We start from the raw sequence: 16,274 nt of genomic DNA on the forward strand, positions 1-16,274 counted from the left end.
AGCTGCCTTTGAGTGTTTGAGTATCTCCTGTGGCACGGGTCAGCAGTTGTCTGCTGCAGGGACAGGGACTCTGGCTGGCTGCAGCAGACTTGGGTCATGCAGCATATGGCATAAGTCCTCTTGAAGGAGGTCACCATTAGCCCCACCATAGAGCTGCTGAGGAGATGACCCACAAACTGCAGAACAATTATACCAAAGAAATTCTTCACTGTTAAGAAAGTTCTAGGACCCACAACAGATTTCCCAACCTGCATATCCTGCAAAGGGACTGAGAACCCCCAGGGAATTTGACTTTGGAGGCCAATGGGATTTGATTACAGAACTTCTGCAGACTGGAGAAACAGGCCCTTGGAGGGCACAAACAAAACCTTGTGCAAGCAAGCCAGGACCCAGGAGAAAGGAGCAGTGTCCCCACAAGAGACTGAGCCAGGCTTGCCTGTGAGTGTCCAGGAGTCTGTGGTGGTGTGGGTCGACAGTTTGGCCTCAGGCCAAACAACAGGGAGGGAACACAGCTCTGCCCATCAACAGAAAGTAAGATTAAAGATTTACTGATCATGGCCCCACCCATCAGAATAAGACCAGTTTCCCCCACAGTCAGTCTGTCCCATCAAGAAGCTCCCATAAGCCTCTTTTCCTCATTCATCAGAGGGCAGACAGAATGAAAACCACAATCACAGAAAACTAGCCAATCTGATCACATGGAACACAGCCTGTCTAACTCAATGAAACTATGAGCCATGCTGTGTAAAGCCAAGACAGACAAGGTCATGGTGGAGAGTTCTGACAAAATGTGGTCCACTGGAGAAAGGAATGGCAAATCACTTCAGTATTCTGGCCTTGAGAACCCCATGAACAGTATGAAAAGGCAAAAAGATATGACACTGAAAGATGAACTCCCTAGGTCTGTAGGTGCCCAAAATACTACTGAAGAAGAGTGGAGAAATAACTCCAGAAAGAATGAAGAGATGGAGCCAAAGCAAAAACAACACCCAGTTGTGGATGTGACTGGTGATGGAAGTAAAGTCCTATGCTGTAAAGAACAATATTGCATAGGAACCTGGAATGTTAGGTCCATGAATCAAGGTAAATTGGAAGTGGTCAAACAGGAGATGGCAAGAGTGAACACTGACATTTAGGAATCAGTGAACTAAAATGGACCAGCATGGTTGAATTTAATTCAGATGACCTTTATATCTACTACTTTGGGCTAGAATCCCTTAGAAGAAATGGAATAGCCTTCATAGTCAACAAGAGTCTGAAATGCAGTACTTGGATGCAATCTCAAAAATGACAGAATGATCTCTGTTCATTTCCAAGGCAAGTTAAAGTCACTCAGTCATGTCTGACTTTTTGCGACCCCATAGACTATACAGTCCAAGGAATTTTCCAGGCCAGAATACTCTAGTGGGTAGCCTTTCCCTTCTCCAGGGGATCTTCCCAATCCAGGAATCCAACTGGTGTCTCCTGCATTGCAGGTGGATTCTTTACCAACTGAGCTATCAGGGAAGCCCAACCATTAAATATCACAAAAATCCAAGTCTATGCTCAACCACTAATGCCGAAGAAGCTGAAGTTGAATGGTTCTATGAAGACCTACAAGACATTCTAGAACTAACAGCCAAAAAAGATGTCTTTTTCATCATAGGGGACTGGAATGCAAAAGTAGGAAGTCAAGAGGTACTTGGAGTAACAGGCAAGTTTGGCCTTGGAGTACAAAATTAAGCAGGGCAAAGGCTAACTGAGTTTTTCCAAGAGAACAAACTGGTCATAGCACACACCCTCTTCCAACAACACAAGAGACAACCATACTCATGGACGTCACCAGATGGTCAACACCGAAATCAGATTGATTATATTCTTTGCAGCCGAAGATGGAGAAGCTTTATACAGTCAGTAAAAACAAGACTGGGAACTGACTGTGGCTCAGTTCATGAACTCCTTATTGCCAAATTCAGACTTAAATTGAAGAAAGTAGGGAAAACCACTAGACCATTCAGGTATGACCTAAATCAAACCCCTTATGATTATACAGTGGAAGTGAGAAATAGGTTCAAGGGATTAGATCTGATAGGGTGCCTGAAGAACTATGGATGGAGGTTTGTGACATTGCACAGGAGACAGGGATCTAAACCATCCCCAAGAGAAAGAAATGCAGAAGGCAAAATGATTGTCTGAGGAGGCCTTACAAATAGCTGAGAAAAGAAGAGAAGCTTTCACAAAAAAAAAAGGAAAGATATACCCATCTGAATGTACACTTCCAAAGAATAGCAAGGAGAGATAAGAAAGCCGTTTTCAGTGATCAATGCAAAGAAATAGGGGAAAACAATAGAATGGGAAAGACTAGAGATCTCTTCAAGAAAATTAGAGATACCCAGGGAACATTTCATGCAAAGATGGGCTCGATAAAGGACAGAAATGGTATGGACCTAACAGAAGCAGAAGATATTAAGAAGAGGTGGCAAGAATACACAGAAGAACTGTACAAAAAAGATCTTCACGACCCAAATAACCATGATGGTGTGATCACTCAGAACGATCACACAAGGATTCCAATTTCTCCACATCCTGGCCAATACTTGTTATTTTCTGTTATTTTTTATAGTATCCATCCTAATGAGTATGAGGTGGTATTTCATTGTAGCTTTTTTTGGTCTGAATTTCCCTAATAATGGAAATTATTCCTAGGAAATTCCTTCTCCGAGGATGGAAAGTGACTACTCCCAAATATAACCAGAGTAAGCCTAGGTGTGGAGAAGGCAATGGCACCCCACTCCAGTGCTCTTGCCTGGGAAATCCCATGCACGGAGGAGCCTGGTGGGCTGCAGTTCATGGGGTCGCTAAGAGTCGAACACGACTGAGCGACTTCACTTTCACTTTTCACTTTCATGCATTGGAGAAGGAAATGGCAACCCACTCCAGTGTTCTTGCCTGGAGAATCCCAGGGACGGGGGAGCCTGATGGGCTGCCGTCTATGGGGTCGCACAGAGTCGGACACGACTGAAGCGGCTTAGCAGCAGTAGCAGCAGCAAGCCTAGGTGTGAGAAAACAAAAACTTATGCCATAGCACCACCTACTGGAAGACAAAAGAAAGGCCTCTAACACTACATCAAACGCACCAGCGGAGGGAAATTCAAGTACCATGAAGAATCACAGTTAATACTGTACCACAAAAAGAAAATGGCAATTTTCCAGAAACCAAACTTACTGTCATAAAATATTATGACCTAACTGAGAAAGAATTCAAAATGGCTGTCATGAAGAAACTCAGCAAGCTGCAAGAAAAATCAGAAAGCCAGACTAAAGAGCTCAGAAATAAAACTAGTAAACAGAAAAAATACCAGAGACATTAAAACTCTTAAAAAGAGCCAAACAAAAATTTTGGAACTGAAGAACTCAGTAAATGTTAAGAATGATGCCTTGGAAAGCTTTGGAAATAGATTAGACTTTATGAAAGAGAGAATTAGCAGTCTTGATGATAGAAATTTAGAAATGCTACAAGTATATGAGGAGAGAGAAGTAAGATAATTTAAAAATGAGGGAATTCTCCAGAAGCTATATGACTCTTTTAGGAAAGGCAACATTAGATAAAGGGGTATCCCAGGAGAAGACAGGGAAAGGGGAAGTCTCTCAGTTATATTTAAACAAATAATAACTGAGAGAGTTTATTTAAAGAAATAATAGCTGAGAACTTCCCAAATCTGGGAAAGAAATTGAATATACAAATTCATAAAGCTAACACCTAATTATCTCAATGCAAAAAGACCTTGCACAAGACATATTATATTAAAATCATCAAAAGTCAATGACAAAGAAAGGATTTTTAAGGCAGCCAGGAGGAAAAAAGGATTGTACCTACATGAGAATCCCCATGAGCCTTTGATCAGGTGTCTCAACAGAAACTCTACAGGACAAGAAGGAATCGAGTGACATTCTCAAAATACTAAAAAATAAAAAGTGTCATTCAAGACTATTTTTTCTAGCAAAGTTATTATTCAGATGTGAAGGAAAAACAAAGATCTTCCAAAACAAATGAAAGCTGAGGAAATTCATCAACACTGGTTCTGCTTACAATAAATGTTTAAAGAAGCTCTCTACTAAAAACAAAAAGGCAAAAATACACAATACTTTGAGGAAAGTTATATATAGAATCAGAAAATTGCAACTCAGAATAGGCTTTAAATACTTTATTATAGCATAAAGGTAAAAGGAGGAAGCAAAAAAAAAAACTATTGCTACTTCAATTTGGTAGCAATCTCACAGCATAAAAAGAGATAATTTGAGACAACAAAAGCATAAGAGGGGAAGAGGGAAAGAATAAAACTCATATCATTAAATGAAAATAAAATGCTCTCAGCAGTGTGTGCTTCAGTTGTGTCCGACTTTTGTGACTCTATGGACTGTAGCCCACCAAGGTGCCTCTGTCCATGGGATTCTCCAGGCCAGAATACAGAAAATGGACTACTTTATCTATGAGAGCTTTTATGTAGACCTCAAGGTAACCACATAACATAAATCTAAAGCAGAGATACAAAAAAAAAAAAAGAGGAAATTGAGAAAAATTTCATAGAAAGCCACAAAACCAAGATGACATGCAAAACTTAAGAGGAAAAAAAAGGAGATAGAGCAACCAGAAAATAAAAAGGACAGCACTACAAAATAAAATGGACAGCACTAAAGTTTTCCTTTATCAATAACCACCTTAAATGTAAATGGATTGAATTCACCAATCAAAAGACCTAGAGTGGCGGGACAGAGTACTAGAAGATGATACTCCATGCATATGGCAACCAAATTAAAGTGGGTGTAGCCACACTCATATTAAGTGAAATAAGCCTCAAACCAGGAAAGGTAACAAAGGACAAAAATGGATATTATGTAATGGTAAAAGGGACAATTCACCCAGAAGATAGAACAGTGATAAACACATATGTAGCTAACATAGCAGCACCCAAATATACAAAGCAATTATTAACAGACCTAAAGGGAGAAACGGAGAACAACACAATAATAGTAGGGAACTACAACACCTCACCTACCTTAATGAATAGATCATACAGGCAAAAAGTCAACAAGGAAATAGCAGCCTTAAAAGAAACATTAGACCAGGCAGTCTTGATAAATTTACATAGAACATTCCATTCAAATGCAGTACAATACACATACTTAGCTGCTCGTGAAACTTTCTCAAGGATTGACCATGTATTGGAACACAAAACAAGTCTCAATGACTTTAAGATTGAAATCATATCAACCATCTTTCTTGATTACAATGGTATGAAATTGGAGATCAACCACAAAAAGAAATCTGGAAAATCACAAATATGTGAAGACTAAACAATTTGCTGAGAAACAACTATTGGGTCAAACAAGACAGCAAAGGATAAATGAAACAATGAAGACAAGTGACAATGAAAATATGACATAAAAAAATCTAACTTTGCACATAAAGGAACTAGGAAAATAACAAATGAAGCCCAGAGTCAGTATGAGGAAAGAAACAATAAAGATGAGAAGATAAATGAAATATATGCTAAAAGCAAAATACAAAAGATTAACAAAAACTAAGACCTACTTCTTTTAAAAGCTAGATAAAAATTGACAAACTTTTTGCTACATTCACTAAGAAAAATGAGACAAAGCTTTGATAAATAAAATCAGAGGCAAAAGAGGAGCTATAACAATGGATGCCCAAAAATAACAGAGGATTATATAAGAATATTATGAACAGTTATGTGCCAACAAATTGGGCAACCTAGAATAAATGGACAAATTCTTAGAATCATACAACCTTCCAAGACTGAATCACAAAAAGTGAAATTTGAATGACTAATCACTAGTAAAGAGAAAAACAAGCATCAAAAACTCCCAAGAATAAAAAAGCACAGGATCAGATGACTTCACAGGTCAAATTCTAGCAAATAGTCAAAGGTGATTTAAATCCTATTCTTCTCAAAATAGTTTTTTTTTTAAACTGAAGAGAAAGGAATACTTCCTGACATTTTACAAAGCCAGCGTTCTGATACCAAAACCAGACAAAGAAAATTATAGACCATTATCTCAGATAACATAGACACAAAAAATCAACAAACTATTAGTAAACCAAACACAACAATACTTTAAAAGGATCATACACTATGATCAAGTGGGACTTATTCCATGTTTGCAAGGATGGTTCAACATTTGCAAATCAGTCAACATGATATGCCATATTAATAAAGTGAAGAATACAAATCATATGATCATCTCAATAAATGTAGGAAAAACATTAGGAATGGCCTAAGTTCCTGAATGTATAGTCAGAGGAAGGAATCCCAGGACTCTCAGGTAGAGGCAGAAGAACAAGGAGTCTGATGGAATGCCGCACCAGCAGGTGGCCTAAAGGAGAGGACATACTCTGTTCTTGTCTGTAACTGCTGTGGGCATATCCTACTCACCTGTGACACTGAGAATCACCCTGTCACTGCGCTGGACCCCCAGGCTATTGTCAGCCTCACAGGAGTAGTTGCCAGAATGTTCTGCAGTCAGAGAAAATTTGAAGACTGCTCTTCCAGAGGGAACTGAGCTGCTTCCAAGGGTGACATTCTCATGATAGAATCGGTACAAGATAGGGGGAGAGCCCCTTTGGGACTCACAGTGAAGCTCCACCACATCCCCCACCATAGCCTGCATCCTAGGAGATGTGAGGGTGAAGACAGGGCGAGATACTGGAACTGAAAGATACAAAAGAGGTGTCAGAGGACTCTGATGCTGTGCCAGACTCATAACCACACTCAAGAAGCCTGAGTGGTGGTTTAGTCGCTAAGTTGTATCTAACTCTTATGACCCCATGGACTGTAGCCTGACAGGCTCCTTTATCTGTGGGATTTTTTTTAGGCAATAATACTGGAGAGCATTGCCAGTTCCTTCTCCAGGGGATCTTCCCAACCCAGGGATCAAACCCTGGTCTCCTGCATTGCAGGCAGATTCTTTACCAACTGAGCTACCAGGGAAGCCTAAATATGGATATATCGCTTGAACCATGAAGAGTAATCTTAGATGATTTTGCTTTCATCACTACTACTGTTTTCAGTTTGCTCCATAAGACATAAGGTGTCTTCAACTTTTGTCATCTTTGCCATTCATTAGCTTCTAAATCTTTACACCTCTATTCCTTTGCCTCCTTCCAAAGAGCTTCATGGCTAATTGACAAGCTAAACCCTGACTTGTGAACTGAGGCTGAATAGAAAGAATCAAGAACTTACTTCTCAGTGTGACTCTGATCAGTTTACTGAGGATGGGACCATGAATATTGTCAGCTGCACAGTAGTATCTCCCAGCATCGCTCTCCTTCACAGTGAGTATCTGCAGCACCGCCGACAAGGAACGCTGGGTCTTTCTTCCCAAACTTCTTACTGTGCCCTCTCTGTGCCAGGAGAATGTGATAGTCCCTGTACCCTTGGCTACTGAGCAGATAAGGAGCAGGTTTTCTCCTTCAGTAAGCTGCCCCTCAGGGGGCTGGATCTCTAGAGTTACATCAGACACAGGGATTCCTGGGAGGACACAAGATGACACATGAAGATTCTCATGGCAGAAACTTCAGGATCAAGGAGAAGGCTGGTTCTGCCATGAATAAGTCAATAGCAGCAGACACAATAAGCAGGGGGCCAAAGTGAGCAACAGGGAATTAAGTGTGTGTGTTATTATAAAGGTAGCAAATACCCCTCCCACCACACACAACAGTTCCCATCCTTGGAGAATGCAGTGACGGGTTCTTGATCTTAAACCTAATATTGATAGCAGTCACATTTTATGGACACCTATACTTAAGGAATCTTTGTTGCACCAATGACCACAAAATGAGTAGTCTTACTTCTGTTCAAAAGAAACAGAACCCTGAGAATATTACTTCTATCCTAAAATTCAAACCCCTTTCCTATCCTTCAAGACTCTTCTCCATTCTCACCCCCATCTTCCCATGTATTTTTCTGATTACACCAGTTCATGTTTAATTTCCTCTTTTATTTTGGAATATGTTTAGGTCAACAAATGGAAGAAGCATAGGGACCTTTAAAGACTGCATGTGGTCATCTGTGCTTCTAATTATCTGTGGCTCTTGAGAGAACATATGCTGTATGGCTCTGTCACCCCCAAAGGGCTGGGGACCCAGCAATTGATCAACAATTGCTATTAACTGAGTTGGATGGAAGAGAATGTTCTAGGGACATTAGGCCAGTGTTGAACCTGAAGTGAGAAGGATATCAGGATAGCAGAAACCTCCTCTTGGTTATGTTCACTGTCCCAGGGAGCAGGAAATGTCATTGCTCTGCTTTCATCTCCCCAGCTCTGACTCTGGAAGAGCAACTCCATAAATACTCACTCTGCACATATAACTGGGATCTCAAGCTTCTTTTTCTGATAGATGGAGTCACTGACTCTGCCTGGCACCAGTAAGACTCTGCGTCTTCACTCCACACAGTGGGTAATTTGAGCTCTGGAGAGCTGCTCCAGCATTTCCCCAAAGCCTTGTCTTCTCTGAAGAAGCAGAATTGAAGCTGAATGTGTGACCTCTGTGGAGGGAGCCACGTCTCACATTTCAGGGTCACCGGGCTCCCCTCTGTGGGTGAGGAGGGGCTGGCTATCAGCATAGGAGGGGAAAACAGCTCTAGAGAGAAGAACAAACACAGTTCTCAGGGTAGCGCAGCTCAGGGATCCTGGAAAGACGCATATGAGCACTCAGCATCAGCCAGTAGAACACAAGGACCCAAGCAGGTGGAATCACCTCCCATCTCTCTCCTAGGACAGGAGGCACTTCATGAAATCCCCGATGATGAGCCACTCCCTAAATCGTCACACACTGTTTCCCTGCTGAGTCCTATTACCCACAGAAGGGCAGCCGTTACCTTGAACTTGAATCGTTAGATGTTTTGAAATTTCTTTATTCCATGTCCAAAAGCCTTTCACAAGAGCAGTACAATGGTATTTGTCATTGTTCATGGAGACTGACTGTAGAGTGAAGTTTGATTGAATTTGTATTTCATTTCTGTAAAATCTTTTTTCTTTTGCTTCTTCTCTTGCCTGGCATCTGAGAACAACCTCATCTCCTTCAAAGACAGAGTGAGGAGCCTGAAGGATCAGCTTGTCTGCAAAGAGTAGAGGAATGCACTCAATGTATTCCCTGATGCTTCTTTCTTCAAACTCTCATTTCTGCGCATGAAGAAAGAACTATGATCCTGTACACCTGAAAATACCCTCCATCAACATTTCTACATGGTCCCCAAACCCAGTTCTCCCTTATCCTAGGATAATGAACTCATTTCCAGAAAATGTCCTTAGGCAATCCCCATGCATATGGTTAAAAGAGGAATTTTATACCTCATCTTTCTTCTGACTTGAATCTGTTTTACCTGGTGATTTCTGACTTATACTTCTCTGTATGGAAAAGATGGACAAGACAGCATTCTGTCGCTGCCCTATCTCCTTATTTCCCCCCTGGGGTCAGTACATCAAATATCCTCATGCCTATTTACAATCTTATCTCAGCTCCCATCAGTTCCCCAGCCCTTAGACATACTGCCCAGGGGTTTAGTTTCAGAGACCATCCCCTTTCCTTTCTCACCAAATGAAAAATCCACATGTACGGGGTCACTGAGAGAAGATCTTTGGGTCTTGCATTTGTAATATCCAGTCTTGTGTATTTGGATCTCTTCAGACTTTTTATTCAACAAATTCTCATTATAATACCAATATATGTCTCCTTGAGCTGGAGAAAGGGAATCCCTGCACGTGAGAGTCACTTCATCTTTGTGGAAGTTTGTGGACCATGGAGGGTTGAGGAGAAGGAAAGCTTTTGGAGTTACTCCTGAAGACGAAATAGGGAAGACAAAGGCAGGTGAAGGTGAATGGGAAGTGGGTGGAACATAGGGAAAAGCCCAGCTGCAACTACGAGTTTTTCTGGACTAATTCCTATTAGGGACAGGATTGGAAATGGAGCAATACCTCCATATTAACATGGAGAAAAATACCTCATACAGAATCTGTTCTTTTTTTTTTTTTTTTGCCTAGTGGTGATGGGGGTATAGGTTCCTGGAATGGGCTCAGAAAAGTTCAGGAGATATAATTTATAGATGGATGAAGACTGAGCTATATTTGAGGGCCTGTAAGTGGGCTGATTCTGAAAGCTCTTGTCCTACACATTCTTGTCAAGGGAAAAGTGAGCCTGGGATGTATATACCTCAGAAGCAGTTTCTAGACTGAAAAACCAGTTCCTCCTTGGTTGTTAATATTTAATGAGCAAGATTTTTTTCACTTACAATTCTTTTAAACCTTGCTTAATTTTAGATTCTATGGGGAGGGCAATGTTTTTCAACTCTCCATCTAAGGTGAACATAATCAGCAATTGATACACGACACATGAAAAAAGATTAAACAAAGGGGCATGGACTGCTTGCATAATCATATTTGTGTATATAATTGCAAATGACCAACAGGACCATAAATTGAAACAGTTCAGTGACATGAGTTTCTTTTGGAGATATATAAACATTTGGCCATAGCATTTCCCTCTGTGAATAGGAGCTATTTCTGTGTTCTTTGATTGTGGCACCGGCTTGGACATACAGAGGGCGGGGTCTTAGGAAATACAGGAGATTAAATCCGAGGATCTTTAAACATCAGTTTCCTGCCTCTGTCGTTCCTTCTGCAAACATTTTCTTCCCTTCTACACTATGGCATTCAGTAATAGGGAAAGAACTGAAGCCAGGAGAGATCAGAGGAGGGTTTGCTCACCCCCTATCGCAACAGGTGTGACCTCAGAGTAGCAACACCACTGATGCTGGCGCATTACCACAGGCCTCATTTATGGGGACAGGTAGTGCTGGCTGGGAGGACCAATGCCCAGAGACCAGGAGGAACAGAGAAAAGGGAAAACTGACCTGATTGATCTCTTCCAGGAGCTGTGAGGGAGCCAAGATTTAAAGATTAGCACAGAGCACAATTTTTCAAATCTTTTCACTTAGACAATCTGAGAAATGTTCCAATAACACAGCCACCACCACTCTTTTAGTTTTTCCTTCCCATTTCTTTGCCCCCATTCTATGATTCCCATAGTCCTCAAACAAACAAAAAAAGAATAGCCTGTAATTTGCTTTATAAATATGAATGACTTGTATCCACAACCTTGGCTCATCTCTTAGCAGCTTCATAGTTCATTCCTTCCCTCTCTTCTCTAGCCTGAACTCAGCAATGTAGAGAAGGGCTTGTAGAAATGATTTATTCTCCTCTCATTTCTTGGACATTGTTCCTCCTTTTTTGATCTCTGGTTAAATTATGGCATCAAGTCTCAAGAAGGGAACCATATTTCTTAGTAGATCTTTCCTTACGCACCTAAATTTTGAAAATAATTATTTATGTGAGGGATATAGAGAGGGTTTGACAGAAAGAAACATCCAAACTTCCTACAAAATGAAAAAAAAAAAATTGGTTGAAGAACCAAGGATAATATAATTGATTTGCCATGCTGGTTGTATGCAGAGTCTTTTAGTTCTCCTGCAACCCAACTCTGCTCATTTTCCATCTCTTGTGTAAAGAAAAAAATGTTGCCTGCCATTCCAGTTTGTACAAGGATCAAGCTATTAGCCACCACAATTGCCCACAGTGTACTCTGCAGGAAGTTCAGGATAAAGAAAGACAGGAGACATTCTGTGCTTTGGATATATTGGCTCCTTAGATAGGATGCATATCTAAGGGAAATTTTCAAGTGACCCCAGATTCTTAAGTCTTCCTATACAGAGGAAAGCACTAAAATCATTGAGATTTCTCTTCCATGTGATTAGCAGTAACCTTTTGATGGTTGACTACATGTTTTTCCCACCGAAAAAGTTCATGTGTATGTTCTGGCTCCTGCCTTACTTCTTCAGACCAGTTCCTTGGAGCTGAGAGGCTGTCTTTTGGACTATAGTCCTCAGTAAGGTTGCAAATAAAACTTGACTCAAATTTTACATTGTGAGCTTCTCTTTCATTCAATGGTATTGGTGATCACAAAGGGATCCAGAGCAGACTTCATTCCTTTGCCTTAACTCTACAAAGATCCGGAGCCCTGATACCAGCAAGGACTCTTGTGACCATTCTTCTCCTCTGCGAACTTAGACAAACTTGGATGAGTCCCTCCTGGCTCTCGGATCTCCCAATTATTGGTTGATGGTCCTGAGTTTTATTCTTTGATATATGACAGGGATCTAGCCTCTGCCTCCCCCAACCCCAGTTTAAAGGTACTGGGGGAGCCTGGTTGAAAGACACTGAGCGTTCTAGACTGGGTGAAATGAGGGGCATCAGAAAGTCAGCCCCCAACTAACACTCCAGCCTTGTTTATGTCCCTATGGAATTTATTCTTATAGGTACTTGCTTAATTGGAAATCAAAGGAAATCTTGTCCTAAAGTGGCCAAGATAGGCTTATTTTGACATTTCAAGACTGATTAGAAGAAAGTCAGCCTGATAAAACATGTTTTCAAAATTCTGACCTTAAAGGTTGTAATAAAGCCCTTCCAGGAGGAACTTGAATTTCTCTCCTTGTGCTTTTGAGAAGTAAATGTTATATCTGGACTTCTGAGGCATTTTATTCTGTGTTTTGAGGGCGAAGTCTCTGTCATGGGAAGGTACACATATGGTGTACATTTGGCAGGCAATTGAATCAACTGGGATTTCAAGCAGTCATTTTGTCTGGCTATGCCAGCTCTTGGGAAAATTTGTTATAAAGAATACTAGCCCACATGAAAAGATGCTCAACATCACTCATTATCAGAGAAATGCAAATCAAAACCACAATGAGGTACCATTTCACACCAGTCAGAATGGCTGCTATCCAAAAGTCTACAAACAATAAATGCTGGAAAGAGTGCGGAGAAAAGGGAACCCTCTTACACTGTTGGTGGGAATGCAAACTAGTACAGCCACTATGGAGAACAGTGTGGAGATTCCTTTAAAAACTGGAAATAGAACTGCCACACAACTGAGCAATCCCACTGCTAGGCATACACACCAAGGAAACCAGAATTGAAAGAGACACATGTACCCCAATGTTCATCACAGCACTGTTTACAATAGCCAGGACATGGAAGCAACCTAGATGTCTATCAGCAGACAAATGGATAAGAAAGCTGTGGTACATATACACGATGGAATATTACTCAGCTATTTAAAATAATGCATTTGAATCAGTTGTAATGAGGTGGATGAAACTGGAGCCTATTATACAGAGCGAGGTAAGTCAGAAAGAAAAACACCAATACAGTATATTAACGCATATATACGGAATTTAGAAAGATGGTAACGATCACCCCATATGCAAGACAGCAAAAGAGACACAGATGTAAAGAACAGACTTTTAGACTCTGTGGGAGAAGGCAAGGGTGGGGTGATTTGAGAGAATAGCAATGAAATATATATAGCATGTGTATTATCATATGTAAAATAGACTGCCAGTCCAGGTTTGATACATGAGACAGGGTGCTCAGGGCTGGTGCACTGGGATGACCCTGAGGGATGGGATGGGGAGAGAGGTGGGAGGGAGGGTCAGGATGGGGAACACATGTACACTCATGGCTGATTCATGTGAATGTATGGCAAAAACCACCACAATATTGTAAAGTAATTAGCCTCCAATTAAAAGAAAGAAAAAACAAAGAATCCTAGCCCATAAAGGGCCTTTGTCATTTCAATCTTTGCTGTGTCTACCCGTGCAACAAAGGCATTAATTTCTTAGGCTGTTTGGGGGAATAAACTTTCTGTATCTTATGAAAGCTGCATCCTTTGCATTCTCTTCTGAGAATGCCTCTTGTGTCTTATGGGTTTGAGTCAGTATTTAGATACTATTCAGGGCTTCTCCGGTGGCTCTAGTGGTAAAGAACCAACCTACCAATGCAGGAGATGTAAGAGATGAGGATTCAATTCCTAGGTCGGGAAGATTCCCCTGGAGGAGGGCATGGCAACCCACTCCAGTATTCTTGCCTGAAAAATCCCATGGACAGAGACGACTGGTGGGCTACAGTCCAGAGGGTCACAAACAGTCAGACACAACTGAAGCAACTCAGCATGCTCACAAGATACTATTCATCAACGACCAGACAATAGATTCTTATTTAAAGAATTTAAGGAGAAACTTCTAAACTGGTAAATTTTTAGAGAGCTCTGAAATTAAAGAGCTATTCTATTGTTGCCTATGAAAAATACTACACATATGTAACAGCTAATCTTAAAAACTCCCTTAGTTTAGAGGAACAAACAAAAACTGTTTGGGGAAGCTTTATTTGTGGTCTCAGCTTCCCTTCAGTGAGCCTTAAAGATGCTAACAAAAAATTAGCTTAATTAATGTAAGTTAGGTAGATTAACAGAGAAATAAGAAACTGAGGGGAAAGTCAAGAGACTTCTAACAAGGCGGAAATTTTAAAAGGGCTTATCTCAACAGGATGGAAATCTTTAGATGGTTATTAGGAAATGAGATAAATAAAATAGATGCTGATGGGATTAAAACAAAGGTTTTGAGTTAACACTACCTGAGGTTGGATAGACCAAAGGGACACCCCAGTTGGTCCCTGCAACAGTGTAATTCACTCTACTTATCCCTGTTTTGAAACAAAATTTAAAGGCTGGAAGAAAATTACACTGAGATACCTGACTAGCATTTACTTGGGACAAGAGTGAGATCAATTAATCAAGTTAAAACTGACAAAAGGGCCTGTGTCCCTGGGCTTGACCCCTCACTGGGGACCCAAAAACCTTTTACACACAAATGGATTAAATGGCCAGGGTGATAAAAAGGAAAGTTTCAGGACTCCTTTTAAGACCAAAACTTGTTGATGGGGTCCTGATGGAGGGAGGGTAAAGTTAAAGGTATAAGAGTTATACAACTGAAATGAAATCTTATAAAAACTGGAGTATTTGCATGAGCTTTCAATGAGATGGTTACATCTCTTTCACCTAATTGTACTGTGGGATAGACATTACATCTCTGAGCAATGCTTCCCTTGCCTTGTATTATAAGATGGAGCATATACATCTGCCCCTTGGGCAGTATTAGTTAAACATACTAAAAGAAACCAATAGAGTTACCTGAGCCCACACAGTATAAAGTAAAAACTGGGGCTAATATTCAGGGACTAATAAAAGCAATAATTTTTTTATTTCTCTAGGATAGATTGCTATGTTTAACTTGTCAACTCATAAAGAGTGTCCTTATTGAATATCTTGTATACACTTTTGAAGACATAATAAATTGAATCTTAAAGTTCTAGAATATAGAACTCTTGACTTCCAGTTTAGTTGAATATCATCTTGTTGATATATTAAAAAAAAAAGTAAATTAAAGAAAATATAGCTGGATATAGCTGGGCAAATCAACTTTTTAAAATCATTTGGGCAACAAAAATAAAAATAAAATCATTTAGGCAGCAGACCAGTTCTTTGGGGAATTAAAAGCAACTGTCTTTGTCCCTCAAATGGCTACAAATCAGAAAATACACCTCAACAGTGACCTGAGACTGAGCCTAATTAAATCAATCAGGTTGAATCTGAAGCTGAAGAGGGGAAAAAAGGAAAAAAGAGACCTTTTAAAACTCAAACTGCTGGCACTCTTGCCTCCTGAGATGGCCCACACTCTGTAGAGTGTCTTTCTTTCAGGACTGCCTTCCTTGCCTTTTCAGATGGACTGTGTTCTGTCTGTGGAATATGTGTCTCTCTAAATAAATCCACTTTTTACCTGTCTAAAACAAAAACAAACAAAATAACTCAAGCTGCTGGAAAGTTTCTCTCACCCAAAATCTAATTAATGGCCTTCTTAAGGATTTATCAAGGACAGATACAAATCTCAAAGGCTTTTCCACAAATAGTAAAAAGCCTTCATCATCTGAGCAAAAAATTTTTACAACAATTGTTATTTATAAATTGGTACATTTGTATTGTAATACCTCATGACAAAGTTTTAAAATGAAGCTATGCAATCTCAGTTATGTCTTTACACATCTGTGAGCATGTCTGGTTAGAACTGGACATGCAACAACAGACTGGTTCCAAATCGGGTGTACATCAAGGCTGTATATTGTCACCCTGCTTATTTAACTTGTATGCAGAACGCATCATATGAAATGCCAGGCTGGATGAAGCACAGGATGGAATCAAGATTGCTGGGAGAAATATCAATAACCTCAGATACTCAGATGACACCACCCTTACGGCAGAAAATGAAGAACTAAAGAGCCTCTTGGGGAAAGTGAAAGAGAAGAGTGGAAAAAAAAAAAAAATTCAG

The 16,274-nt window shown here is 40.2% G+C and overlaps 1 protein-coding gene across 4 annotated transcripts in view; it reads right to left on the minus strand.

The window, feature by feature from the left end:
- Positions 1-16,274, minus strand: part of FCRL3 (Fc receptor-like 3) — a 44,510-nt gene that overhangs the window by 22,076 nt on the left and 6,160 nt on the right. For 2 of the 4 annotated variants that reach the window (XR_825600.1, XM_010843754.1), the window contains exons 3-8: positions 10,911-10,931; positions 9,596-9,838; positions 8,880-9,119; positions 8,357-8,641; positions 7,242-7,529; positions 6,435-6,710 (exon numbers count right to left, since the gene is read on the minus strand). Coding sequence is in view for 3 of the 4 variants with exons in the window: in XM_010843754.1 (XP_010842056.1) it covers positions 6,435-6,710; positions 7,242-7,529; positions 8,357-8,641; positions 8,880-9,119; positions 9,596-9,838; positions 10,911-10,931 (1,353 nt within the window). In the remaining variant the exon portion in view is untranslated. The remainder of the gene's footprint in view (positions 1-6,434; positions 6,711-7,241; positions 7,530-8,356; positions 8,642-8,879; positions 9,120-9,595; positions 9,839-10,910; positions 10,932-16,274) is intronic. The other 2 variants (XM_010843755.1, XM_010843756.1) reach the window with 2 other exon arrangements.

Source organism: Bison bison, unplaced genomic scaffold, assembly GCF_000754665.1.
Source record: "Bison bison bison isolate TAMUID 2011002044 unplaced genomic scaffold, Bison_UMD1.0 scf7180017864186, whole genome shotgun sequence".
NCBI lineage: Eukaryota > Metazoa > Chordata > Mammalia > Artiodactyla > Bovidae > Bison > Bison bison.